The 27619-nt window shown below is 39.2% G+C and overlaps 1 protein-coding gene across 1 annotated transcript in view; it reads left to right on the forward strand.

The window, feature by feature from the left end:
• Positions 1 to 5779: 5779 nt before the first annotated feature.
• Positions 5780 to 27619, forward strand: part of ABCA8 (ATP binding cassette subfamily A member 8) — a 50378-nt gene continuing 28538 nt past the window's right edge. The window contains exons 1-11 of the mRNA XM_023759079.1: positions 5780 to 5955; positions 9372 to 9473; positions 11571 to 11778; positions 15850 to 16014; positions 16729 to 16835; positions 17730 to 17956; positions 18481 to 18622; positions 18916 to 19101; positions 20325 to 20472; positions 24452 to 24620; positions 26613 to 26671. Coding sequence (XP_023614847.1) covers positions 9378 to 9473; positions 11571 to 11778; positions 15850 to 16014; positions 16729 to 16835; positions 17730 to 17956; positions 18481 to 18622; positions 18916 to 19101; positions 20325 to 20472; positions 24452 to 24620; positions 26613 to 26671 — 1507 coding nt within the window. The 5' untranslated portion in view covers positions 5780 to 5955; positions 9372 to 9377. The remainder of the gene's footprint in view (positions 5956 to 9371; positions 9474 to 11570; positions 11779 to 15849; positions 16015 to 16728; positions 16836 to 17729; positions 17957 to 18480; positions 18623 to 18915; positions 19102 to 20324; positions 20473 to 24451; positions 24621 to 26612; positions 26672 to 27619) is intronic.

Consider the following 27619-nt stretch of genomic DNA (forward strand, 5'->3'; position numbering starts at 1 on the left):
AGCCAGCTGGCCTGCATAGGACAGAGACATGAAACACACACACACACACACACACACGCACGCACGCACACACGCACACACACACACACACACACACTCCAAAACAAAACCAAAAACTGAACCACTGCAATACACTCGTTGAACTACTGACATTATTGAGACAGTGGGGTTGTTACAACATGGAGCTAACATTACACTGACTAATAGAGTAGATCATGACAAGAAAGGGGTGGGATTAAAACCTGAACAGGGCACTGATGCAATTGCCAAGGACCTTTGAACTATCCCAACCTGCCTGTCCCTGACCCTTGCCTAGATCAGGACTCTGCAAGGGCGACCCTTCCCACTTGCTTATCTGTGCTGACTCTGCAACCAGTTGATATTCCCGTCAATCTCAGTTTATCTCCACCAGACTGCCCTCAAGGTGTTTAGATAGACAATAGTAACCTCCTGTTGTCACTGTTCATATCAATGTTGTCCTTGTTTTGATACTTGTTGAATTATATCCGTGGCAATTTCAAAACAAGAGAGTTAAAATCTTGCGTTATAACTGCTATCTTTTTTTAAATTTTAGTTTTTCAATTACTGTTGACATTCAATATTATATTGTATTAGTTTCAGGTGTACCTCATAGTGGTTAGGCAATCGTATACTTTACAAAGTGGTCCCCCTGATATTGCCAGTATCCACCTAGCACAATATATCATTATTATAATATTACTGACTGTATTCCCTGTGCTGTACTTTACATCCCCGTGACTATTCTGTAACTATCAGTTTGTACTACTTACTCCCTGCACCTTTCTCACCCAGTCCCCTACCTCTCCTCCCCTCTGGCAACCATCAGTCGGTTCTCTGCATCTAAAAGTCTATGCTCTTTTAAAACTGCTTCAAAACTGCCCTCTTGAAATGGAACTTTCATTATCAGTTTTGGAAGTATTTTAATGTCTCTTCAAAATCGCTCTTTGGGCACGAACCAAGCCAAAACACCCAAGATGCCTTTGGATGAGTCTACCCTTTCTCATAGTGTAAAAAAAAACCCCAAAAACAGGAAAGGATAGCTTAATTTGGATATGCAAAATGTATATTGAGTGAATGCTTGCAGTGTTTGAAGTAGAAGGTAAGAGTCATTTATTCAAAGGGCCAGATGAATGAAAACATTACAGCGATTATGAATAATTAATTTCAATGACAGTGGGCTTCTTTATTCTTATACTAGATGTGAATTTCTCAACAGTGGCACTATTGACATTGCCCTGGATAATTCCTTGTTGGGGGCAGGAGGAAGAAAGAGAAGTTGCCTGTGTACTGTAGAATTTTAGGTGGCATTCCCGCTCTCTACCCACTAGATGCCAGTTGCAACCTGCCCCTGAGTGTGACAACCAAAAATGTCTCTGACATTGTCCAAATCATCCCCCTTGCACTAGAATGATGTGTCAGGAGGACGTTTGGGGAGGGAGGAGATGCTGGTCAAGGAGACTTCCTATATTTTATGTTGAGCAAGTAGAATTTGGTACTGTTTCCTGGGATTAAAAAAAAAAAGCAAAGCTGTGATATGGGAAGCAGAGAAGAATCCAGAATTTGCTTTTTAAAAAGTCCAACTCCTGATTAGATTACCTGAGTCAGCAGGTCAGTGTAGGACGCTCTTGGACAAATTGCTTTTTTATTGCCCTCGAGCTGTACTTGGTTGGCTGGCTGTATCATCTCATAAAGAAGTGTCTTATAGAGGGAATCTGATATTTGTAAATGATCTCGTGCCTCAGTCAAAAGGGGCTGATTTCAAAATATAAAACACTACCTTTACAAAAAAAAGAAGAAGGAAGAGGAGAAGGGGGAACCTCACTATTTAAAATAGGAAGAAAGTAAAGAGCTTAGTCAGTGAAAAGCATTTTCTCCACTCGGGTTTTCTGGACCTTTGGATTGACTTCTTGACTCAGGCAATCTAATCAGGGTTTGAAGCTAATTTTGGATTCGGTGTTCTCCAGCCAAGAGAATTGTAGCCACAACCTCCCTCCAGAAAGCAGTCTGAATGAGACTTTTCAAAGTAGGGAAACAGTTCAACCATAATGCAGACATGTGTGAGGGTGGGGCAAAGGGGTAATGGCCACCGTAAGAGAAGGTAAGTACAGACTGAAGGTAAGTAGGCAACTCCATAGACTATAACAGGACATATTACAGGGCAATTTACATATGGGAAATTGGGCTGGAGTGAACAGATGGCAAAGCAGTTTTTTGCAAATTATTCTCCTCAGACAGACACCTGTTACAATACATTTTAAAATATATATATGTTTTTATTGATTTTAGAGAGGAAGGGAAAGGGAGAGAGAGAGAAACTTTCTTGATGAAGAGAGAAAGAAACATCAATTAGCTGCCTCCTGCCTACCTCGAGCCCGTGACCTAGACATGTGCCCTGACCGGGAATATACCTGGCTTTCTTACAATTGTTGTGGTAGAAACGTTGATCTGACATAGTCTGCTACATCTACCCCAAATCAGAAGCACCCAGCCAACTTCTGTTTGAAGTGCATAGGTCTATGAATATTTGTAAAAGGGCACAGTACTATGAACTCAGTGGCTCAATTATGTGTAAACTAGAAGCCCGTTGCATGAAATTTGGCAGGGGGGGGGGGGTCCCTCAATCTAGCCTGCACCCTCTTTCAGTCCAGGAGCCCTTGGGGGATGTCTGACTGACAGCTTAGGCCTACTCCCCATGGGAAGTGGGCTTAGCCATAGTCGGACATCCTGAGCGCTGCTGCAAAGGCGGGAGAGGCTCCCCTCACCACCGCTGTGCTAGCCAGCTGTGAGCCCAGCATCAGGCTGAGCAGCGCTCCCCTTGTGGGAGCACACTGACCACCAGGGGGCAGCTCCTGCATTGAGCGTCTGCCCCCTGGTGGTCAGTTCACGTCATAGTGACCAGTCCTTCTGTCATTCAGTCGATTTGCATATCAGCCTTTTATTATATAGGGTCATTTATGCATGAGAAAACAAAGACTCAATGCACATGAATCATAGCATGTTCTGGTTAATGTGCCCCCAAAAAATTTCATTAAAGTAAAGAATATTGAAATGATAGAGAAGTCATCTGGTCAGCTGGTCAAAGATAGTGGGAATGACATATTCATATCAGACAAAGTAGCCTTTGGATCATAGAAAGTTACCAGGGATAAAGATGGGCATTACATAATGATAAAAAGGCCAAGAAGACACAACCATCCTAAATGTGTTTGCACCCAATACCACAACTTCCAATTACATGAAGCAAAATCTGTTAGATCTGAAAGGAAAAACAAAGTCTCTAATTTTTGTTAAAATCTTCACTACTCTTCTCCCAGTAATCAATAGAAACAGTATACAGAAAAAACAAACAAACAAACAAACAGAAAACCTTAACAGCAACCAACTAGATCTAACTGACATTTATCTAACACTCCACTCAATCAATAGCAGAATATATCTCCTTGCATTTGCAATATTCACCCAGCCAGATGATATCTTGGGTTATAAGGCAAGTCCTAATCGATTTGACATAAAAAATAAATTTTCTGACTATACAGTAATAGATTTGAACTAGAAATCAATAACCCAAAGATAACAGGAAAATCTACAGAGACTTGGAAAGGAAACAACACATTGCTAAATAATTCATGGCTCAAAGAGTAAGTCTCGAGGGAGATTAGAAGATACTTGGAACTGAATGAAAATTCGAAATAGAGGAGTGAAAATCCTGATTTCCCAGGTGAGATTATCAATTGGGCAGTCGAGAGTTTTGTATAAAGAGGAGCTTCCCTCTGATGAAACTGTTTCTTTTCTCATGGTTTGAAGACAGTATTAAAATTTTTGGTGTGAGCCACAATCATCTTGGCCATAATAGAGGAAAGCTTATGCATACTGGATTTCCTCTGTTAGGTTGCTCTTTATGATATGATACTGAGTATACATGCCAGTATAAGCTGATACCGAGCATATTGATTTCAGAGTGAGGAAGGGGGAGGGAGAGAGGGCTAGAAACATCAATGATGAGAATCATTGATTGGCTGCCACCTGCATGACCCCTACAGGGGATCGAGCCCGCAACCCAGGCATGTGCCCTGTCCTGGTTGATGAGTCGACACTTAACCACACCAGATGGGCATCTAGATAGATCTTACCCTGTAAGTCAGTGACCAAATGACTCACATTTAAGACAAGATGTTCTGGAGGAAATGAATGGATAGACAGATAATTTGCAGCATGGGTGGAGACCTTCCTATTTCCACAATCTGCTTAGGTTGGAAGAAATCCTCTGCAACTAAACCTAAGGGCTTCATCCACCCACACCCTCACTCAAAACACCAACTCCAAGAGCCAACCCTCACTGTGCAAGATTAAGTTCATCTTCACTGAGTTCAATGGATTTTCTAATTGGCAAGTTAGGCGTGGGCTCAACTTTCCATAGAATATGGTGCACTCTCATTTTCTTTCCCAAACTGCTAGTCTTTTGCCTTACAGTTGCTGTGCAATACCACCTAATGAGCTCCCTTTAAAACATAAGGAAATGGCCAGGCTGGTGTGGCTCAGTGGTTGAGTGTCAACCTATGAACCAGGAGGTCATGATTCCATTCCCAGACAGGGCACATGCCTGGGTTATGGGCTTGATCCCCAGTATGGGACATACAGGAGGCAGCCGATCAGTGATTCTCATCATTGATGTTTCTAACCCTCTCGCTTTCTCCCTTACTCTCTGAAATCAATAAAAATATATATTCTAAAAAAATAAAACACAAGGAAATGCTTTGGAGTTAGACAATCACCTGGGGACTACAAAGAGTAGTGCCTGAATACACTGAAAAAGGAAAAAGGGAGACTATTGGCTTTTGGTCCTCTGATTCAACTATAAGACCCAGCTGCCCTTTTTTTTTAATCCTCACCTAAGGATACGTGTATTGATGAGAGAGAGAGAAAAAGAGAGAGAGAAAGAGAAACATCAATGTAAGAGAGAAACATCGATCAATTGCCTCCCATACAGGCCCCAACTAGGGATCAAATCTGTAACCTAGGTATGTGCCTGACCAGGAATGGAACCAGTAACATTTTGGTGCTCAAGATGATGCTCAACCAACTGAACCATTTTGGCCAGGATCAAATATAAAGTCTTAACTACAGAAAAGATGATTCCCTTCAATCTCTGTGGAAGTCTGAAATAGTTTATCTGGTTTTTAGTTCATTGTTTCCATGGTGCCATCTCTATCTCAAAGTGACTGCAGATTAAGCTAAGTAATTTATGCATTTTTGTTTTTATTCAGAAGCCTTCAGTAGATCCTGATTAGAGATCAAATATGAGATGTTTCCCATGTCTTCTATGAGTCTGTGGCTAATGGAGAGAGAAACAAAGGCATGTTATTGTGCAATTAGAATTATCTAAGGAGATTGCTATCAAAGACTGAGGCAGGTTCTAACGTAGTGACAGAAAATTGTTGCTTTTTGAGCTTGTGAAAAGAATTTGACTCGTGAGATAGTACTGATTTTTAAGTAGGATAATCAGTTGGGAAATAGACTTTTAAAACTTTTTTTAAAGTTTTTAACTTTTTCTTGGGTCTGCTACTTGGTAAAAAATAAGTTTATTCTGAAACTCTCATGCTTCTGTTAAATGAAACACTGAAAATGAAGATAACATATAATTATTCAATTTTACAAAAAGAGAGAGAGGGAGAGAGAGAGAGAGAGTGAGAGAGAGAGAGAGAGAGAAATAGTTCAAGGGCAGTCACGTGATTGTGATTTTTGTCAGGCCAACAGAACTGAGATCATAACTTCTTCTGAAAATAGTCTCCCCAGGAACTTTCCACTGAAGCCAAACAGTTAAAGCAAAACCTATAGATTAGGCCAAGTTCAGGGAAGAATGTGACTTGCTTCCTTCTATAAAAGGAGAGCACTGGGTAAAATGTGTTTCTAGATTATGTGCTTCACGTTTCAAAGGTAAGTTCATGGTCTTTTTCTGTTTTGTTTGAGAGTGTGTGTGTTTTTTTTCTATCACAAAATTATGAATAAGTCTTTAGGAATTGAAAGCCAACTATCTGTAGAGAAACTATTTTGAAAATGAATGGACTATTTGGATGTGTTTGGACATCTGGTATTTAAAATTGTAAAGATGAAAGCATTGAGTTATAACATACGTTTTTTTAAAGTTTTGCAACTGTTATGTGGTTTCGAGCCAGAAACTGAATGTAGGAATAAGCTGAAATCGGTTCAGAGATTGCGGAGAACTAAGAATACTGAGAATTCATTTATAAACCTGAATTGCCTTTGAAGGTCTTTACTTTTATTGCACAATAACTTGGGGGTATTGCGAAAAACTGTTTTTCTGACTTTGAGTCTGTTTATGAAAAACATTTACAGAAACACAGGGGTGGGCAAACGCAGGTTGACAGTTGTGAGAACACAAAGCACAGCGTTTATTCTTGTGTTATAATTATTTGCTAATTACTGTCTCATTTTCCATACGATAGACTGTGAACCTGCCTTTCACACCCTTGCATGTCTATTGTTCCTGCCTCTCACGCTTGGGCTCTAAGAATTTTAGAAATGAAAGCTGCCTTCCAGGGTTTTCTGCTCTGTGCACACCACATATTGGGTCCAAATGTGAAATGTGCAGCTTTTCCTCATCCCAACAATCGTTTGCTTTGCAGGACACAGAGCTTTCACACGCCTGCGGTGTAAACATTTTGTTCCGAATGCAACAACCATAGGACAGGGGGAAGATCAGATTTGGTTCCCTTTGAAACTGCCTACTGCTTGTATAAAAAGGTTGTTAGTCTTTGGATAAACTACAGAACATACGTAAGTTCAGGAAAAATACAGTAGGCGATGCTAACTTAAAATGGAACGGCTAAGGGGTTGGAGCCACGCTGACATTTTCATGCTACATTGGGCTGTGGCTGATTCCACTGAGGGGAGATCACCCTCTGGGCCAGTTTACCCACCTGCACAGCCCTGCACAGTTGCTTTAAAAGTGGTTATTCTGGCCCTGGATGGTTTTGCTCAGTGATTAGAGCATCGACCTGCAGACCAAAGGGTCACAGGTTCAATTCCTAGTCAAGGGCTCATACCTGGGTTGCAAATTCAATCCTCAGCCCCAGTCGGGGGGTGGGTTGGGGTGGGGGAGAGTATGGGAGGCAACCAGTCGATGTGTCTCTCTCACATCAGAGGGGGTGAGGATTTTTTAAGTGGTTACTCTGAATTCTCTGCACTAGAACCATCTATGGGGATCCTGAGCCCCTCTCACTGGACACCCTCACCTCATGCTTTTTTCCAAGAATCTCTTCCTCCCTCCGCCTGCCTCTCCATGGGCTCTCCAGCCTCTTCACTCAGTCCTCTCCTCCCTAGTCTTGCCTCTCGGACTCACGAAACATCCACGTGTAGGTTCTTCCTCTGGCAATGCCCTCGGAGGCTGTCTTGGCTAATAAGCCCGACATTGGAACCAGCTTCCAGACCCATTTCTCGAGCTTTATATCTAGGAAATAGCACAGCCTTGTCGGCATCTTCTTCCACAAATGGAATGAGAGCTTCAGGCAGGGGCACACTCACCCACTCGTTATCAGGATGGAGGAGTCCATGACAACGGCCTGCTTTCTATCCCTGGCCAATGCTGTGTACACATTGAGGGAGCAGACTGCTTGCTCCAGGTTCAGGACTTAAAAGCCAAATTCAGGGTGGAGATGCTGCTCTGTGCTCAAAAGTCCTGACCTAGTCTTCCGAGTCACTGGGCATGCTTCCCAGAAAACTAGAGATCATCCCAGAATCCCCTTACTTCGTAGAGATCAGCTCAGATGCACAGTTTGCTCCTGCAGTGAGCTTTGCGAGCATTCCCGTCCCACGGTGTTCAGGGCAGGCTCAGCAGGTCGTGTTCTGTGATATTGGTTATTAGGCAATGGGAAGATGTGGCGCAGTTGTTAGACATTGAGGCACCTCCTTCTGGGAGGTATTCTGGGCCCTTGCTGGAAAAAAAAACACAACAAAAACTATGTATAAATTCCCCTACCTAATCCTCACCACCACAACTCCAACACTCTCTCTCCTCTCTCTCCTGTGCTCAAGGTAGCATATGCTAAATCTGTGACTTGCTACTTTTACTTGGAGGAGGGCTGTGGTCTACTGTGTAGTCCTGGTGCAATATCTACAGAAGCATAATACTGCTCTCTGCAGACAATTTTGGGCAGAGTCCCTGGAATGTTTTCACAATAAGCTGACCTCCACACAAGTCAGAGGGTTCTGGGTTTTTCACCCAGCTAACGCCTGTCTGAGCGCAGTCGGGTTGAATTTCTACCTCATCTGGAGCCCAAGCTCAAATGCATGACAACCTCCCCATAGGAAACTATACAGTCTATCAGCAAATCTAATAAGTACCCAGGAAAAATAAATCTAACTTATATATACTTTAAATTAGAGATTGAGCCAAATTTTGTAATAACCAGAATGTTTCTGGTTAGGTTTCAGCAGAGGTTAAGTACCTAGAAAGTCTTTCTTTTATGAAGGAATAGGTTTTCATGAAAAAGAAAAGATCATTCCCTTGGAAAGGCCAAAATTTAAGAGTAACCATTATGCCCTGGTGGTTTTACTCAGTAGTTAGAGTGTCAGCCCACAGACTGAAGGATCACGGGTTCAATTCTGGTCAAGGACACGTACCTCAGTTTCAGACTGAATTCCCTGAATCCCCAGCCCCAGTCAAGGCAAGTGTGGGAGGCAACCCATCCATGTGTCTCTCTCATATCAATGTTTCCCTTTCTCTGTCTCTCCCTCTCCCTTCCACTCTCTCTAAAAATCAATGGAAAAACTATCCTTGGGTGAGGATGAACAACAACAGACAGATTCCAAAATGGCGGCAGAGTAAGTGGATACTACACTGACACGCTCCCAGGACCAAACTGGAATTACAACTAAAATACAAAATAACCATCCTAAATAAACAACAACGAAATTAAATAAATAATTCTTTTAAGTTTCGAAAGATTTTTTTTTTGAAGAGTAGTTTTTTTAATTATATCTTTAGAATAAGAGGTAAAACATGGAAGGGAGAAAGAAAACTTGATAAAATATAACAGAAGGTAAGAATGTGGGCAAAACTAGAAGCAAAGGAAAACCAGTTTTAACATGAGTATAAAGCACAATGAAAGAAAAATCCTCCAAAACAAGAACTTATTCGTGAGAAAGATGGGGGCAGAGGGGAGCAGGTCCAGTAATAAAATGCTAACTTTGGAACACTCAGATACTAGGCACTCAGATTCAGAACACTGGAGTTCTCAGGCTGCTCGTTTGTGTGTTTGCAGGATTTTTTTTCCCCATTAAGACCTTCATATATGCTTTACCTTCTCCCCTTTTCTTTTCTTATGAAACAGGGCAACATGAGTAAGAGAGAGAGAAGTGTGTGTCAACAAACTGGGGCCTTATTATGCAAGAATTTGCTTAAAAAATGGAGAATGAAAAGGGAGTCCTTAATGGTATGATTCAATATCTGTTTCTCTTCTTTATTTATGATTGAAAAATGTCCATTCCTTGGGAGGTAACTCTGTTTATTTCCCCTCCATAAAACAAAACAAAACAAAACAACACCTTTATACAATAGAAGAAATCTTTCTCAAGATATTTTGATAACAGACTCATCATTTGAGGTCTGAAGGCACTGAAGTTGGTCAGCAGCAGAGAACCCAATCAATTTTTAAAAGTCAATGGTCACACTTTTTTAAAAAATGTATATTTTTTTATTAATTTCAGAGAGGAAGGGGAAGGGAGAGAAAGATAGAAACATCAATGATGAGAGTAAATCATTGATTGGCTGCCTCCTTCACGCCCCTGACAGAGGATCAAGCCCACAACCCAACATATGTGCTGACTGGGAATCAAACCTGTGAACTCCTAGTTCATGGCCCGATGCTCAACCACTGAGCAACAACAGCTGAGCAATGGTCACAGTTTTTACCAGTGTTCCCATGCATAGATCCTTGTGTTAAGATACTGGTATTCTGAAGATGTGGTAAACAAATCAACCCACAGAAATAGCAACTGGCACTTTTCTCTTTTGAACCTTTCTCTAAAAAACAAAGTAAATCATTCTCTTCAAAAATAGTGGGTAATTTAGAAATGTGATTAGTGCCAAGAAGAAAATTAGTATTAGAACTTGTAACTATACCATATAACAAAAAATCCCGGTTAAACTTTGATATTTAAAAAAAGAAAATCAGATAGTCTTAGCTAAGTAGCACTTTTCACTAAGGAGGGATTTTACTGTATATCTATTGTGAAATTTTTTCTACAATCATGCCTTTAGGGAATAGAGTGATTTCTTATTGGTAGTGTTTAAGTGACTAGTATTGATAACTAACAAGATAGTGTTTCTCAGGTCACCAACATACTGTTGAGTTTCCAATGCTAGAATCTTGGCATGTAACCAATACATTACCATTCATTGTGCAATGCCTTGAAACTGCCTCTTACAACATGTGCTTTCAGCAGAATCAAATACAGGCATACTTCGGAGGTATGCGGGTTCAGTTGCAGGCCTCCATAATAAAGTGAGGATCGAAATCAAGCTCTTGGTAATCTTCCTGCTGGTGGAGAGTCTTGCTTTCAACTTGTAAAAAAGCACCATCTGTGAAGTGCAGTAAAGCAGAGCGCAATAAAACGAGATCTGCCTGCACAGCATGAGTAGGTCACCACAGTACTATCAGCTGATAATTTATAATAGCTTGCCACTTTTGCCTCTCATATTTGCATGACCAGTGCATGCTTTCCACTGGCGCTGTGGATCAAAACACTTAAACTCCTAGTAAGCTCTAGCTCAGTGGTTCTCAACCTTCCTAATGCTGCAACCCTTTAATACAGTTCATCATGTTGTGGTGACCCCCAACCATAAAATTATTTTCGTTGCTACTTCATAACTGTAATTTTTCTACTGTTATGAATCGTAATGTAAATATCTGATATGCAGGATGTATTTTCGTTGTTACAAATTGAACATAATTAAAGCATAGTGATTCATCACAAAAACAATATGTAATTATATATGTGTTTTCCGATGGTCTTAGGCAACCCCTGTGAAAGGGTCGTTAAACCCCCAAAGGGGTCGCGACCCACAGGTTGAGAACCGCTGCTCTAGCTGGTTTGGCTCAGTGGGTAGAGTGCTCGCCTGCAGACAAAAGGGTTCTGGGTTTGATTCTGGTCAAGGGCACAGTCCTTGGTTACAGGCTCCTCCCAAGCCTGGGCCCTGGTTAGGGCTTGGGCAGGAGACAACCAGTTGATGTGTTTCTCTCACATGGATGTTTCTCTCTGTCTTTCCCTCTCTCTTCCACTCTCCCTAAAAATCAATGGAAAAATGTCCTTGGGTGAGGATTAACAAAAAACAAATAAACTTCTAGTAATAGTTCATTGATATTACCCAGACTGCTGAAACTTGTACTGTCCCTATTGTAAATGGTTCAGAATGTGTGCTATATTGAAATGAGAAAAGTGAATGAAACAAACTGTATGACCAAATGATTGTGGGTGACTTATTTGAAATCATCATTTTCTTTGTTTTTTTTTCCTCTTGCATTGTGTAGGAATGGTTGAGCTCATTGCTCCTACTGCTTTCTTTGTACCTATATCCTACTACTCATGAAGTCACTGATTTCTCTTCACTGCCTACCATGGACCTGGGACGGGTAGATTCATTTAAACTATCTACTACATTTACGATTGTATACACACCTCTCACCAATATAACCCAACAGATAATGAAAAAAGTTGCCTTGGCCTCCTTGGTAAATGGTGAGTTTTCTAGAAATCTAAGAGGAATTTCTAATGTCAATAGTTGGTTCATTTGACTGCAGGTGTGTGCATTTAATTTGTATTTCCGTTCATAACCATATCAGTTGTCACCATTTCTAGGTAATGAGAGATGTGAATGTATTTTCCCTTTCCAGAGCATAAGAGGCCATATCTAAGTCAAAACTATGAATGTATTTCTTGCCAAGCAAGGGATTACCACTTGCAGTGTGCAGTCTTTCAAAAAAAGAAATTGGCTGATGTTGTGTAGGGTTTGGGGAAACATGGAATACACAAATGGGTAGATGTTGAAAAGGAGGAGTGTTTAGCGATTTGTTGACTTGTAGCTGTGGAAGCTTTGTTACTGGAATGAGACTATTGTTCTAACAGGGGTGGGCAAACTTTTTGACTCGAGGGCCACAATGGGATCTTAAACTGGACCGGAGGCCGGGAACAAAAGCATGGATGGAGTGTTTGTGTGAACTAATATAAATTCAAAGTAAACATCATTACATAAAAGGGTACGGTCCTTTTTTTTTTAGTTTTATTCATTTCAAACGGGCCGAATCCCGCCCGCGGGCCGTAGTTTGCCACGGCTGCTAGCATTTGCTTATTATTATATCCAAAAAACAACCAATCTTTTCTCCTCTTAAATTTGATTATAGGAATTTTATTCTCACCTTTCATTACCAAAAGGATTACCTAGCTATGTTTGAAGATTCTGTTGAAGAGTATTCTGAGTTTTAGTTGTTCTCCCTTTAGTGGTGAGGTACTTATCAATGAAAATTAAGATGAGCATTCTTACTGTCAAGATCGTGTCTGCAACAATTTCCTGAAATTTGAGGAGAAGCAGCCTAGAGCAGAGGCAAGAGAACTGGACATAGAGTCAGAGAGCATTTGACGAAAGTAGTTCTGTGTTATGTCTATAGAACGTTTTACAAGTCATCAACTTCTCTGAGTCTCACCATCATATTTAAAATAGAGTTAACAGTATTATATTTTTCATGAATATTCCAGTTGAGAATGAGGGACTTCCAATTCATCTTGTGGTAAGGAAAAGGGGCATCTTTTGTGCCGCTTAAGGAAAAAGAGTATCAAAGCACAGCTGGATAAGTGAGTGTCAACAGCAGAGGGAGAAATATGTGTCTACTTCTCTGGTCTATAGCAATGTGTGCTGCCTTCATTCACAGGTAGGCTCCCCCCAAAAGACGCAGAGTTAGTCTTCAGAATCTCCCGTGTTAGTCCTACCGCATAAACAGATCTTTCCCAACATTTCAAAATAATTTTGGAAAATATACCCATGAAACAATGGTCTTCTTTAGATAAGTCTGGATCTTGGTCCGTCAGGAACTAATCTCATTGGATAGGGAGAGAAAAGTATTGTCATTGTCCATTAGTTGGGTTTCCAGGTCCCCTTTGTAAACCACATCCAAACCACAGGATGTGTGAATGGAAGAGGACCAGTATCGTAGATAAATGTTAGGGTGTTTACTAGAAGGCAGACTGGATGTCAGTCAATTAAAATCAGCAGTTTTGGATTTTTTTTACAAATAGAAACGCACACTTCAAAGGGGAGTCTATGGTGATTGCCCCATAAATGTGAATTGAGTTATAATTTGACAGTGGCTTACTGCTTGCACAACTTTGTGACTATCCTGAAAATCATGAAATTGCACAGTTTAAAAGGATGACTTTTATGGAACTAAATCTCGAATTTTTTTAAAGAACAGAAAAACATGACTTGGGAGGTACTCAGTATTAATTTTAGGCACCATAATTCCCTACCAAGAGCGGTATTATTGTCAAGGCAACCTGTGACTCTTGCTCCACCCAGTCACTGGAAGTTAATGGATTAATGTCTCTTCTTTTTGTCAACCTCTGTGCATAATTCCACTCTGGCCCCAGTAACCATTCATTTTGTGTTTGGATTCTGACTCCGTATCTAAACTCAGTATCCAGAAGTCCACCCGCTCTGCAGTCTGTATTCATGACTGCACATCTCAGATTATGTGGACTTTTCTTTCCTGTCCTTGCTTCCCTGCACACAGGCCAGGAGGGTGTGTGTAGACCTCCATAGCTTTCCCATGGTACCGCATGGAACATCACACCATTAGTTCCACTTGAATCTGAATGTCTACACTGTGCATCTTGCCTGCAAACACTGAATCTGCTTTTGATTCAAGATCTTAACTTGATCTGTCTGACAAACTGAGGCCTACTCTTCCTGTCTACCCTGAAATGAGTTTGTTCCTACCCTGTTTCACAGTGTCCCCCTAGGGGTCCTGATGTCATGAACATGTGCTTCTCAACAATACCTTTGTTAAAAGTCACAGGCAATTGCAATAATAATATTCATTAAATGACTATTGTTTGCTAGATCTTTACATGGAGTTTGTCTTCACAATGAATGTGTTATTATCTTTATTTTACAGTAAGGTCATTTGCAATAATGATAATAAATATTCATGAAATGCTACTATGTGCTAGAGTTGTAGACTTTATTCTATAGTAATAGGATATTATTCTGTAATATTAACAGTATTTTTCTGTATTATATTTATCTGTACTATGCTTACTATTCTGTACTAATAATAATTGATATTAAGTTTATTTTACGAATATGGAAATTGAGTTAAAAAGGTTAAGAGACTTACTCATGATTATAACATATTTAATGAAAAATATTATCCCAGCCCTCACCAGTTTGGCTCAGTGGATAGAGCATCGGCCTTCGGACTGAAAGGTTCCAGGTTTGAATCCAGTCAAGGGCATGTATCTTGGTTGCAGGCACATCCCCAGTAGGAGGTGTGCAGGAGGCAGCTGATCGATGTTTCTCTCTCATCGATGTTTCTAATCATCTCTGTAAAAAATCAAATATATATATAAATAAAAATTCTATTTAAAAAAAAGAAAAGAAAAATATTATCCCAGGGGGAAAATGTTAATTCTATCAAAATACATGCTGCCTGCTCCCTCTACTTTGATCTCCCAGGGGGAAAATGTTAATTCTATCAAAATACATGCTGCCTGCTCCCTCCACTTTGATCTTTGACATTCCCACCCCAATTCTGAACTTTTCTTCCATTTCTTCTCATTTTTTTTCAGTCTTACTAAAGCATCTAGATGGCATTGAACAAATTATTAGCAAAAAATAGGGATTACTTTAGTGATATCAACATAAGCACTCACATATTTTTTAAGTTTTCACTCTTTTTTTTCCAGCATATTAATGATACTGTAAGGTTTGTTAAAGAGAAATGAAGTTACATAGTTATTTCTACCTGATATAAACCAGTACCTAATTGTGAGATATATATATATAATTTTAGATTTATTGTAATGCTAATTATAGATTTATAATTATAGATTATTGTAATGCTAATTCTTCTGTGAGTATATGGTATATTATGTGTAATTAAAATTAGTTCAATAATTCCAACATTTGAAAATAATTTTTATGTATGTTTTCTGATTTTTCTGATTATGCACTCTCTGGATAAAATTATAGAAATGTCTGTCCCACCAGCCAGCATGACTCAGTGGTTAAGCATCAACCTATGAAGCAGGAGGTCACAGTTCACTTCCCAGTCAGGGCACATGACAGGGTTGTGGTTCGATCCCCAGTGTGAGGCGTGAAGGAACAGCCAATCAATGATTCTCTCTCATTGTTGATGCTTCTATCCTCTCTCCCTCTTCCTTCCTCTCTGAAATCAATAAAAAATATTTTTTAATTAGAAATGTCTGTACCCAACTTTGACTGTGCCTGACTTACTCCAAATCGATATTTGATTTAATTTTATTTCCATAAAGAACTTTAATAAAAGCAATTGAATGTGAAACCTGATGTTAGTCTCCTAAGAAATTATCTATAATAATAAAAGCATAATATGCTAATTAGACCAGACATCCTTCCAGACGACCTTCTGGACGAAGCCAGGGCTGCAAGGGAAGCCCAGGTCCCTGGTGCCAGAGGGCAGCCCGTGCTGGCAGCTGGGGGAAGGAAGGCCTACTCTTGCATGAATTTCCTTCATCAGGCCTCCAGTTAATTATAATATTCCTTTCTTATAATGGCAGAGACAGACATCTTGGGACTGTCTGATGGAGAAAGTTTTGAAGAAGTAATGGCAAGATTGCCTATGGGAGCAGTAGGAGTCATCTTTACTAATACATTCTCATATAATTTGAAATTCTCATGGGAAAAATCAATTTCAAATAGGAAGGAACACAGAGACCATACAGGTAACTTTCTAGTTATACAATTCCACTACTTTCTATTGAATTTATGTCATAAGGCATATGTGGGAATAGATGTTAGTGCCGTGAATTTTAATATCTTTATCTGCGATGGTGATGTCAACAGGCCAATGAACACATTTCAAAAATGTACAGTGATTTTGAAGTACATTAACATACTGTATTATGTTGTAGTTTTATATATATATAAATATATACTTATATTTACATATGTCTAGATATATATGCATGTATACATATATTCCATGTTTATAATTTATTTATTGCAGATATGAATTCTGCCCAGATTTCTTCAGGAACCTATTGTATTTCAATCAAAATCATAACAGATATTTAAATATAAATTGATATATTTATTCTAAAATATACCTCTAAAAGGGGCACAGAATAGCCAAGATGCTCTTTAGAAAAGAATGAAGTTGCAAGTAATTAAGACTGTGCTTCTACCATAGTAATAGACAGATAGATCAGTGAAGCAGAAGAGAGAGCCATGGAAGACGTTGCGGGTCAGTCAGGAAAATTGTCTTTCCGTAAAGAACAAAATGAAATTATTTCTTGTGAAATGACAATTCCTGATGAAAAATTAAATGAGAAAAAAATACGCCTCTAAACTTTTCAGAAGTCAACATTGGGCAATGTCTTTATAACTGTGGGATAGAAAATAATTTCTTAAAACAGTTATACATTTTTCCCTTAAAGCTCATTGTTATGAATCATATTGGGAAGATATTGACTGTGGAGTTGCATCATCCTGGAAGAAAGGCTTTGTGGCTCTTCAAGCTGTCATTAATGCTGCTATTATAGAAGTGAGTACAAAAATGTCCAATGCAAACTAGTGTTCAATGCATATTAATGGTATTAGAAGCATGAAAAGTTTCATCAGCTCTGGTCCATGTGGCTCAGTTGGTTGGAGTGTCATCCTGTGCACCAAAAGGTCACAGGATCAATTCTGGTTGGGGCACATACCTAGGTTGCGGGTTCCATCCCTGATTGGGGCATGTACAGGAGGCAACCAATCGATGTTTCTCTCTCTCTCTCTCTCTCTCTCTCTCTCTCTCTCTCTCTCTCTCTCCTTCTGCCTTCCTCTCACTCAAATCAATTTTTTTATAAAGTTTCATCAAAGAAAATATAAATCAATAGCCTTGTTCTTTCATTTACTTACTGGTTTCCTTACAACAAAGTTTACTTAAGTTGCCACGTGCCATAGAAGATATATATAAATAGAAGAGAAATTTTCTCCGCGGAAAAGACACCTTCTCAGGAAGCCAGGCCTAGAATTAAATTCTTGGAAGAGGAGAAGTAGGCTGTCATGCAGGTCTTCACAAAGTCCTTCCTGATAAATGAGCACAAGCATCTCTGCCTAGGACGCCATGGCAGAATGCCTCATTGAAAGGACATTTCACCCTGAAGCTTGAGGGAAGAGGTTTGCTGAATAGATAATGTCATAAAGACATTGCAAGCAAAACATCAGGCGCGGTTAGGCAGGGAGGCGATAAAGCACATAGCAAATTTGGGGAAATGTGTGCAGCTCGGGATGCCTGGAGTGGAGGCTCCAAGCGGGCCAGTGGTGGAACAGGGAAGTGAAAAGTTGGGCTAGCATCAGCTCCACACAGACCCATTACGTGTTCATAGTAAAAGAGATGATTGAAAGAAAACGGAGCCTGTCATCCATGAATATACAAGTCACTGTCTTTCTTCAGATCACAACAAATCACTCAGTGATGGAGGAATTGATATCAGTTACTGGAAAAAATATGAAGATACATCCCTTCGTGAGTCAAGAAGGGACAACCATGGATCTCTACCTTTTCTTCTTCCTTATTTCCTTTTCCCCATTCATTTATTATGTCTCTATTAATGTTACAAAAGAGAGGAAAAGGATGAAGGGTTTGATGACAATGATGGGTCTTCGACATTCAGCATTCTGGTGAGTCAAGTGTACCAATAAATAAAGGTAGGAGTTTAGGGAAAGTGGACTTCATTATGCAAATGTAATGACTTTCTACCTTTTTTCCTATGAATGGGATACATTGTCCTTAGTGGAATGCTTGTGAGGCTGAGGCTAGGGGTTAATATGCATGTAGAAGAGAGAATATCAGGTTTGGGTTTTTGGGGAGATTGCAAAGCAGGGGTCCTGGGGGATGGCCACTGAGTCTACAGGAAAGAGTGTGGTAGAAGTGATAAATGACAATGCCTAGGCCAGAAGGGGAATGCAAGCCAGGGTGAGGCTGAAAGGGGAAAAAAGAGGTCAGGGATCAGAAGCCCTTTTGGAGATCAGGTATGATGGATATACTTGAGGGAGCAAACTGGCAGAACAGGGTGGTTTATAGGGGCTGGGTAATTGGAATTTAAAATGTCACAAGTTGAGCTCTTCCAGGTATGTTTGAATCCGCCGTAGTTCCTTTCCAATGGAACACGAAATACTAAAATAACATTTTGTTTCCACATTAGGCTCTCCTGGGGTTTGCTCTATGCTGGTTTCATCTTCATCGCTACCCTTTTATTGGTGCTTATTATAAAATCTATCCAATTTGTCATTTGGACTGGCTTCATGGTGGTCTTCACTCTCTTTTTCCTCTATGGATTGTCTTTGGTGAGTCAGTGAATTACAGTTTTTCTCATCTGACAAGATTAAGTGTTGGTTTTCAAATAGGTTGTTGTTCTACATAACCCTTTTCTTCCCTGCCTGCTCTGTTTGCATGGAAGTCTGCAGACTGGTATGTGACCTGTAATGCCAGTTTGTACTTCAAATTTCAGATCACCTTTTTGTATTTTATACATAGACTATTAATATAATGCTAATTTTATATATTTGATTTCTTACGTTATTCTGTTAGGAATAATTTATAGAGAAACGTAAACCAACCTAGTCTTCTCTCCCTGTAGATAGCTTTGGCTTTTCTAATGAGCGTCTTGATAAAGAAACCATTCCTCACTGGCCTGGTCGTGTTCCTTCTCACTGTCTTTTGGGGGAGTCTAGGATTCACGGTCTTGTACAGGCATCTTCCTGCATCCTTGGAGTGGATATTGGGTTTTCTCAGCCCCTTTGCCTTCATGCTTGGAATGACCCAGGTGAGAAGCCATCTAATTACTTATTAATGGCATTTGTGAACTATCTTTCTTCTCTGGGATTTTGTTTTTTGTATCACATTATTTACTTTATTAAAAATCAAACACTAGCATCTGAAATTTTTGTTACATTTACTATGCAAACATAGATAAGTGTCTACCCACTGCATCCTGGTGAGATTAGGCATAATAATTACCTTAAACACAACAATTAGAATGCTCTATGCACTGAGTAATAGGAGCAACTCAAATCTCAGAACACGAGACTATAAAATAAAATAAATTATATTTCAATAAAAAATAAACTATTATTTTGCTGTGTGTGAACCCTATGTTTGTCTCCTCTCTGGAATTTAACTGTCTGTAGTCATTTCTATGCTCAGTATTGTAAGGTATAAAATCCTAATAAAGACTATTTGTGAGGTTTTAAAAGCTTTCGCAGCACTTAGCCCAGTAAAATAAACCATAGGTGAGTGAAAAAATGGAAGACCAATATATAATTCTTGGAGTGTTATTTTTGGCAGCTAATTAAATATGGACATGATGTCACAAATCTAATACTAAATAAATCTTCCAGTTCATATTTTGACTTAGTAATTGAACAGCACGCATGATTGTAGAAACCATTCAAGAAAAGTCAAAGTTAAAAACACCTTAAAAATGCATTTAGTAAATTACATTTCTGTTCATAAAATGTCAATTCTCTTGATCTGATTCTCTCATTGAACTTACTTTGCCATTCTTCCAATTAATGGTCATGTCACTCATTACAGGTCCGTTATTTAGTGCTGAACACAAGGACTGCTTGTTATAAAGTACTCATTAGCTTGAACATATAGACCAGCCCACTCGTTCTTCAACACACCAGCGATCTTTCCAAGAGCATGAATTCTCTCTCAGGAGACATTTTCAAAGAACACCACACCTTCCTTCCATGTTCTATTTGGAAAAGATTTATTGAAGGCAGATCTCAAATGTCATCTTTTCCCATACTCCTCTACCTCCTCCTAACACTCCCATTTCATTGGGAACATATTTTAAACTTGCATTGTAGTTGTTCCCGTGCGCATGCTTTCCAATAGATTTGAGAGTAAAGTAGTCAGTTTTATTCAACTTGTATTCCCGGTATGGGTCAAAGAGTGGCATATTTTATTTTTTATGCTAAACCTGTTTTAACATTTATCATAAGCCTAATTTCCTTTAATTAATTTCCTTTTAATTTTCAGCTCTTACGTGTGGACAATGATGTGAATTCCAATGCATTTCCTGCTTTTTCAAACTACTCAAGTCAAATAATAGCAGCACATTTTATGTTGGCTTTTGATATTTTCCTCTACCTGGCATTGACGATTTATTTTGAAAAAATTTTGCCAAGTGAGTAGTGACATGATTAAAATCAAACATCATTTAAATAATTTCGTTTCCTAAAATGAATCTCCTAACACGTGTGGTTTTTATTTAAAGAACTATCTTGTGCATCAAGGTCATTGAAGTCAACAAGGTTATTGCCAGTGACCAAATCAGTTCTTTATTTCTCTCTGGCTGGTTTGACTGGACAGAACTAAAGCCTGAATTTTGCTTATAGAATGATGAGCCTTTGTCTGAACTTCTCTCTACTCTGTGTGTGGCTTGTTTCTTTTTTAAGAGATGCTTAGGATGCTAGTTCCTAAGTGGGTCTGGCTAGGTACTTAGTCATGGAAATTTATAGCTGCTTTGTCTAACTATTTAGCTCAGTGGTTCTGAGCCCTGGCTGTACATCAGAACCACCTGGGGAACTTGAAAAACCTTCTAAGCCCAGCTCAACTCCAAGAGATTATAATTCATTTTATCAGTGGTGGGACCAGGGCACCACTATTTCAAAAAGATCTCTGCATATTTTCACAATAGGAAAGTCAATAGGTGATCAATCCTCATTTTTATCAACCTGCAACACAAAAGAATATGAGTGCCACAAAAGCAGGGCTCTGTTTTGTTCCCAGATAAACCCCAAGCACTCACCTCAGTGCCTGGTGCATGCCAGGGACTTCGTAAGTACTTGCAACTGAAATACTGCTGCATTTTTCCTTCCTCCTTTTATAATGAAAGGCAGGGGCTGTGTCACCTCTGCATTTCCCATTCAAAACAGAACACCAAGGGCCTTTATTATACATTTAATCCATTTATATATTTGAGTATATATCCAAAGGAAATAAAATCACTATCTCAAAGAGATCTGTACTCCCATGGTCATTGAAACATTATTCAGAGTAGCCAAGATATGGATATGGAAACAACCTAAGTGTTCATCAGTGGGTGAATAGATAAAGAAAATGTGCTGTCTGTATGTCTGTCTATCTATCTATCTATCTATCTATCTATCTATCTATCTATCTATCTACCATGCAATATTATCCAGCCTTTAATGCTGCCATTTACAACAACATGGGTGAATGAGCATGGAGGACATTATGCTAAGTGAAATAAGCCAGACACAGAAAGACAAATACTGCATCTCACTTATACATGGAATCTAAAAAATGTTTAACAGTAACAGAGAGTCAAATGCCGGTTACCAGGGTTTGGGGACAGGGGTGAGTGGAGAAAGGAGAGATGTTGGTTACGGGGTACATGTGTTTATTTATAAGATGAAGTTCTGGAGATCTAATTTACATCATGGTAACTATAGTTAGTAATAATGTATTTTATGCTTGACATTTGCTAAGATAGATCTCAAGTGTTCTTTCAATACACACACACACACACACATACACACACACACACAAATAGAAATGATGTGAAGTGATGGATATGTTAATTAGCTTGATGATGATAATTTTTTTCAGGTTTTTCCACTTTATTTTTAATACAGTTTTTATTGTTGATAGTATTATAGGTAGCTCCCATTTCGCCCCCTTTTGGTCCCCCCACTCTTTATCCCCCCCAGACTCTACCCACCCACCCCCAGTCATTATTTCACAGAACATCACATTGAACACCTTAAATATATACAGTGAGTGGCCAGATTATTATGACCACCTGACATTTGTAGGCAAATTAGCCGTACACTGCATCATATGGGATATGGAAGCCGAAGGCCTGTTCGAACACCTTTGCTGTCTGCAGTTACCAATATAAAAAGTCTCCAATTCACACAGAACACAAGGATTGGACAGTCAAGCATTGGAAAAAAGTCATGTGGTCCGATGAATCACGTTTCCAGTTGCATCATGCAGATGGCCGAGTGAGAATTGGGCGGAAACAGCATGAAAGCATTCACCCCACATGCATGAGTACAACCCTTCAAGCTGGTGGGGGCAGGGTTATGGTTTGGGGCATGTTTCCCTGGCATGATTTGGGCCCTTTAATTTGTGTGGAACAACGTCTGAATAGCACAACATACCTAAGTATAATTGCTGATCAAGTTCATCCTATCATGTTGATGGCGTATCCCAATGGAGATGACTTCTTCCAACAAGACAATGTGCCATGCCACGGTGCTCATATTGTGCAGGAGTGGTTTCAAGAACATGAGGGAGACTTTACCTTGCTTAGGTGGCCCCCACAATCACCAGATCTCAATCCAATTGAGCATTTGTGGGACGAAGTTAAAAGAGCTATCAGGCAGCTGGTTCCACAACCATCAAATCTCACAGAACTGGACAGTGCTATTCATCAGTGGTGTCAGATTCCTCGCATCACCTTTCAACATCTCATGGAGTCAATGCCAAGAAGAATTGCCGCAGTATTGAAGGCAAAAGGTGGTCCAACGAAGTACTGATGGGGTGGTCATAATAATCTGGTCACTCAGTGTATATAATTTTTATTTGTTGATCGTACTTCAGTAAAGCTGGAAAAATTATGAAAGTCACTAATGGCATAAACACACTGAGTGGGTAAAAACGTCACCAGTGACTAAACACTGGTAGAAAGGGAAGAAGGGAAGGGAGTGAGACTGAAAACGCACAGCATGGTCTTGAAGGAGTGACTTGATCGTGCTGTTTTAGGTAATCCCTCAAGAACAAGAACTACCTCTGCCTTCTAGAAGAGCCCAGAAAAATAGATGTCAGGATCTACACTTTTTGGCTCATACATTTATTATAGAGTTGGAATTAGTTGTAGCATCCATTCATTAAGACTGAATTTAGCCTGGTGTGGCTCAGTGGTTGAATGTCAACCCATGAACCAAGAGGTCACTGGTTTGATTCCCTGTCAGGGCATTTGGCTGAGTTGTGGGCTTGAACCCCAGTAGCGGGCCTGTAGGAGGCAGCGGATTGATGTTTCTCTCCCATCAATGTTTCTATCTCTCCCTCTCCCCCCTCCCACTCTCTCTCTCTCTCTCTCTCTCAAAAAAAAAAAAAAAAAGACTGAGTTTAATCCTGAATTTAAACAAGTTGACTTTGTTAGAAATTCTTTTAAAGATAAGAAATATCAATGTGAGAAAGAAAAATTAACTAGATAAAATGATAGAATCATGTATTAATAAATCTCATGGCAGAATGTATTCAATTAAGCTACATGCTTTTATTTGCTAGGCTTCCTAATCCAGGGGAAAAGATGGGTACTAACTAATAATATACCTACGACAGGTATGTAGGGAGTGGTCGGAATATATTTATTGTGTGGATGAATGCCTGAACATGTGAAAAATACACAGAAGTTTGAAAACCCATCAATCTTACAGTGGAAGCCAGTTGCAGAATATTAGAGAAAAATAATTCTTCCATTTCATAATGTCCATTAACATGTCAGAAAACAGAAGTGATAATTAAGTGCAAATGTACTGTGGATTCATTTCTAGAAAAAGGTTCATGGATAATGCATTCTTAATGCAGATCATAAATTTGCTTCAGAGGAATGTTAGATTTGGAGTTGAGATAAGGCATAAATACAGATTAGCTTTTGAAATTCCACTCTGTGTTCATTTGCCACAGTCTCCCCAATTCTGTCACTTATTTTTATTAAATCCTAATCAAACTTCTCTTGCAATATTTGTTGATTTATATGCAATAGTTAGTCCTCAAGTCTTCCTCCTTTGCCAGTGTTGATAGAGTTCAGCATGCCCGACCTATCTTGCATTTGTCTTGCAATATCTGATGTTCTTGAGGTTAAGAAGAGTCTTAACATTGATTTAAGTTCCTCCAGAATTTTTAAAAGTCACAGCTTCAGTTCTTCCCAGAGGAACAATAATTATAATAGAGAGATATCTTAGTGATCTTTTTTCTCCTTAAGAAGCTACATATATCCAAACATGTATTTTTTTGTGTTGACCATGTTTCAAGTTTATTGGCAGAAAGGTTGCATTGCTATGCTGCATTGGGGTGACTCTCTCCCTTAACGTGGTGATTGACCCAGAATCTGTCTCCTGGCCACATAGATGAATATGGACACCAATACTCACCCTTGTTTTTCCTGAAGTCCTCATTTTGGTCACGACAACGTAATGCTGATCATGTGGCCCTTGAAGATGAAATATATTCTGATCCTTCATCTAATGACTCTTTTGAACCAGTGTCTCCAGAATTCCATGGGAAAGAAGCCATCAGGTAACAAGGATGCAGATGGAGAACAGGCCAAAGAATGAGGAGCTAGTAGTTCACACCTGAGAGAAGCCAAGTTCTCTCTAGTGCCCTATCGGTGGCTCCCATCGAACCTCCTCCATGCTACATTCATCACTTCCCACTTCAAGCTGAAAAAAATTCCTTTACCTTTTTTTGTCTTATATTATTGACATTTACATTAAATACAAACTGAGATTTCACCCACAAAGATAATTTGACAAAACACTGATCTGGATTCTCAATCTTCTATCTGTTGTCTTCTCCGACCTGAGCCTCAACCTCACTCTTTCCTTTGCCTGGACTCATTTATTCACACATGGCTCCCACCTCGTTTATTATATTCCTATATTTTCCTCTCAATTTTTAAACTTCTCTTTTCTATTTATTGCCCTTTCAAAGAAGATGAAAGAGTAGGGAAGAGGAAAGAAGAGAAGACCTAGAGATAGTCACAAAGGGAATTGAGGGAGAAGTGCCTTTTAGAATGTGCTTTGTTCCGTGCTAGGAACTTTTATTTTCAAATAAAAACTTAGGAAGAAATTTCTCAACATCCCTGACTATTCAAATTTTATTCATCCATGTCCAGCATATATGTCAGTCTTCTATGAACTGTCTCAGATTACTCCAGACTACTGAGCTTCTAGAACCATTTCATTTTTTATTTTAATATGTCCCATATTTATCTTCCATACTTATATTTTTCATGTGACCCAAACTAGGTCTAACCTCCAGCAGATCAACTGGGAGCAAAACAATGACTTTACTTGATGTGTTTATATGTTTATTTTAATTTTTCTCTCTTTAGCAGCTCACTCAACTATAAGGACTATGTAGAATGATGGTAAAATGGGATTAAAACAGAAATGAGAAAATCTAAACAGTTCTATATGAATGGAACCTGGATTGTTTGATGAATAGATGACAAAATAAGAAATGTAAATTTGATTCAGTTTATGGATATGTACCTGATAAAATAAAATAGTTAAAATGCCTAGGATTCCAGATCTATTATAGCACCCAGCATGCTAATTCCATTCCTTTCTATTACCATAATCATCATCATAAACCAATATCATCTGATGTTTACTGAATACTTACCAAGAACCAAGCACTATGCACGCAAGATGAAATACTTTACTCATCCTTCAACACAGCCCTAAAGCACTCCAAATTATTAGGTTACAAAAGCCAAAATTTACCCAGAATATGTACATTGGCTAAGGTAACAGCTACTAAATGTTCTAGCTGGGGTGAGCTCAGGTGGGTAGGACTGTAAAACCCACTGCTCTCACTGTTATGATCTTTGCCTCTCTCCCTTACTCCACCCTGACTTTGACTCAAATTAACCAAAGGTATCTCCAGCCTGAGTCAGTAGTTCACAATGAGCCCTTCAGGAATGGATGCCTGTGTTACCTCTTGGTCTAGCTTCTTTGGCTTTGCAGTTTAGAGATGATCCTGGTTTTCTATAGTAATGTAAGGTTCCACCTCAGTCGTTGGAATAATATTATCTGGTGATGTGTTCCAAGCATAGGGAAACTTTAAAACTTGGCAGGTGTCCCAGCCGGTGTGACTCTGTGGTTGAATGCTGATCTATGAACCAGAAGGTCATGGCTCTATTCCCAGTCAGGGTACATGCCCGAGTTGTGGGCTCAGTCTCCAGTGTGGGGGGTACAAGAGGCAGATAATCAATGATTCTCTCTCATCATTGATGTTTCTATCTTTCACTCCCTCTCCCTTCTCTGAAATCAATAAAATATATTTTTAAAAAACTTTGCAGGTGAAGCTAGTGTGCAGCCAAGGCTGGGGGGAAATACCTTTGTTGATTCTCACACACAAGCATGATTGCCAGAGAGTAAATTCCCAGCTTTTCTATGTACTGAAGGGGGCAGATTCATAAATCATGTCAACCAAACCTAGAATGACCAACTGAAGAAAATTGTCATAACTTGAAACCTCTTTTTCTTTCTTTTTTTTTTTTAGAATCAGAAATGTTACAAAAGAATATAAAGGAAAGCCTGATAAAATAGAAGCTTTGAAAGGTACCATTTAGTTATTATATTGATACTAGAGGCCCGGTGCACAAAATTTGTGCACTCGGGGGCCCCTCAGCCCATCCTGCGCCCTCAGTCGGACATCCTTAGAGCTGCTGCGGACGCTGAAGAGGCTCCCACCACCTCCCTGAGCTTGCCAGCCTTGAGCCTGGCTTGTGGCTGAGCAGTGCTCCCCCTGTGGGAGTGCATTGACCACCAGGGGCAGCTCCTGCATTGAGAGTCTACCCCCTAGTGGTCAGTGTGCGTCAATGCAAACAGTTGTTCTGCTGTTCAGTCTATTTGCATATTAGCCTTTTATTATAGGAATAATTTTCTGATTTTCACTCTTTTTTTGCTCTTGGTGAACAATTACTGGTGGTATTTCATATTTGAAATTAGTTATTTAGCCATATGATAAAATTTCCTTTCTAACAATTACTTCTACTATATAAAAGAAAAACTTGATTGTGTTTTCAAATTATATATGTCTTTGAGAGATATTTAGTCTCATACTGAGGTAGCCTAAAGCTATTCTGGGTTGTTTTCTACAAACTCAAATTTTTCTTCGGTAATTCTAAAGCTATTGTAGATATTGCTATTTTTATGTGCAAAAATGTCATATACATGAAAGGATTTTAATCCATATAACAATTTACTGAACTATTAATCTATCATTTATTGCCTAAATTAACATTTAGTCTACAAATATTAATATTCACCTGCCATATAGCAGGCAATATCAATGAACTTAAGCGTATAAGATGCTTCTTGGTTTTAAAACAAATAATTTCAAATTTTCAAAACAGAATGCACATATAAATTTATAAAAGCATATTTTTTTTTACTTTGAGTTTAACAACCTAATATATTCATATATAGAAAACATGGCCATTCAAGGAAATAAAAAGACAAATTTTAGCTCCACAATAAATTTGTAGTTTTTTTCCTACCTCCCTA

Source organism: Myotis lucifugus, unplaced genomic scaffold, assembly GCF_000147115.1.
Source record: "Myotis lucifugus unplaced genomic scaffold, Myoluc2.0 scaffold_146, whole genome shotgun sequence".
Lineage (NCBI taxonomy): Eukaryota > Metazoa > Chordata > Mammalia > Chiroptera > Vespertilionidae > Myotis > Myotis lucifugus.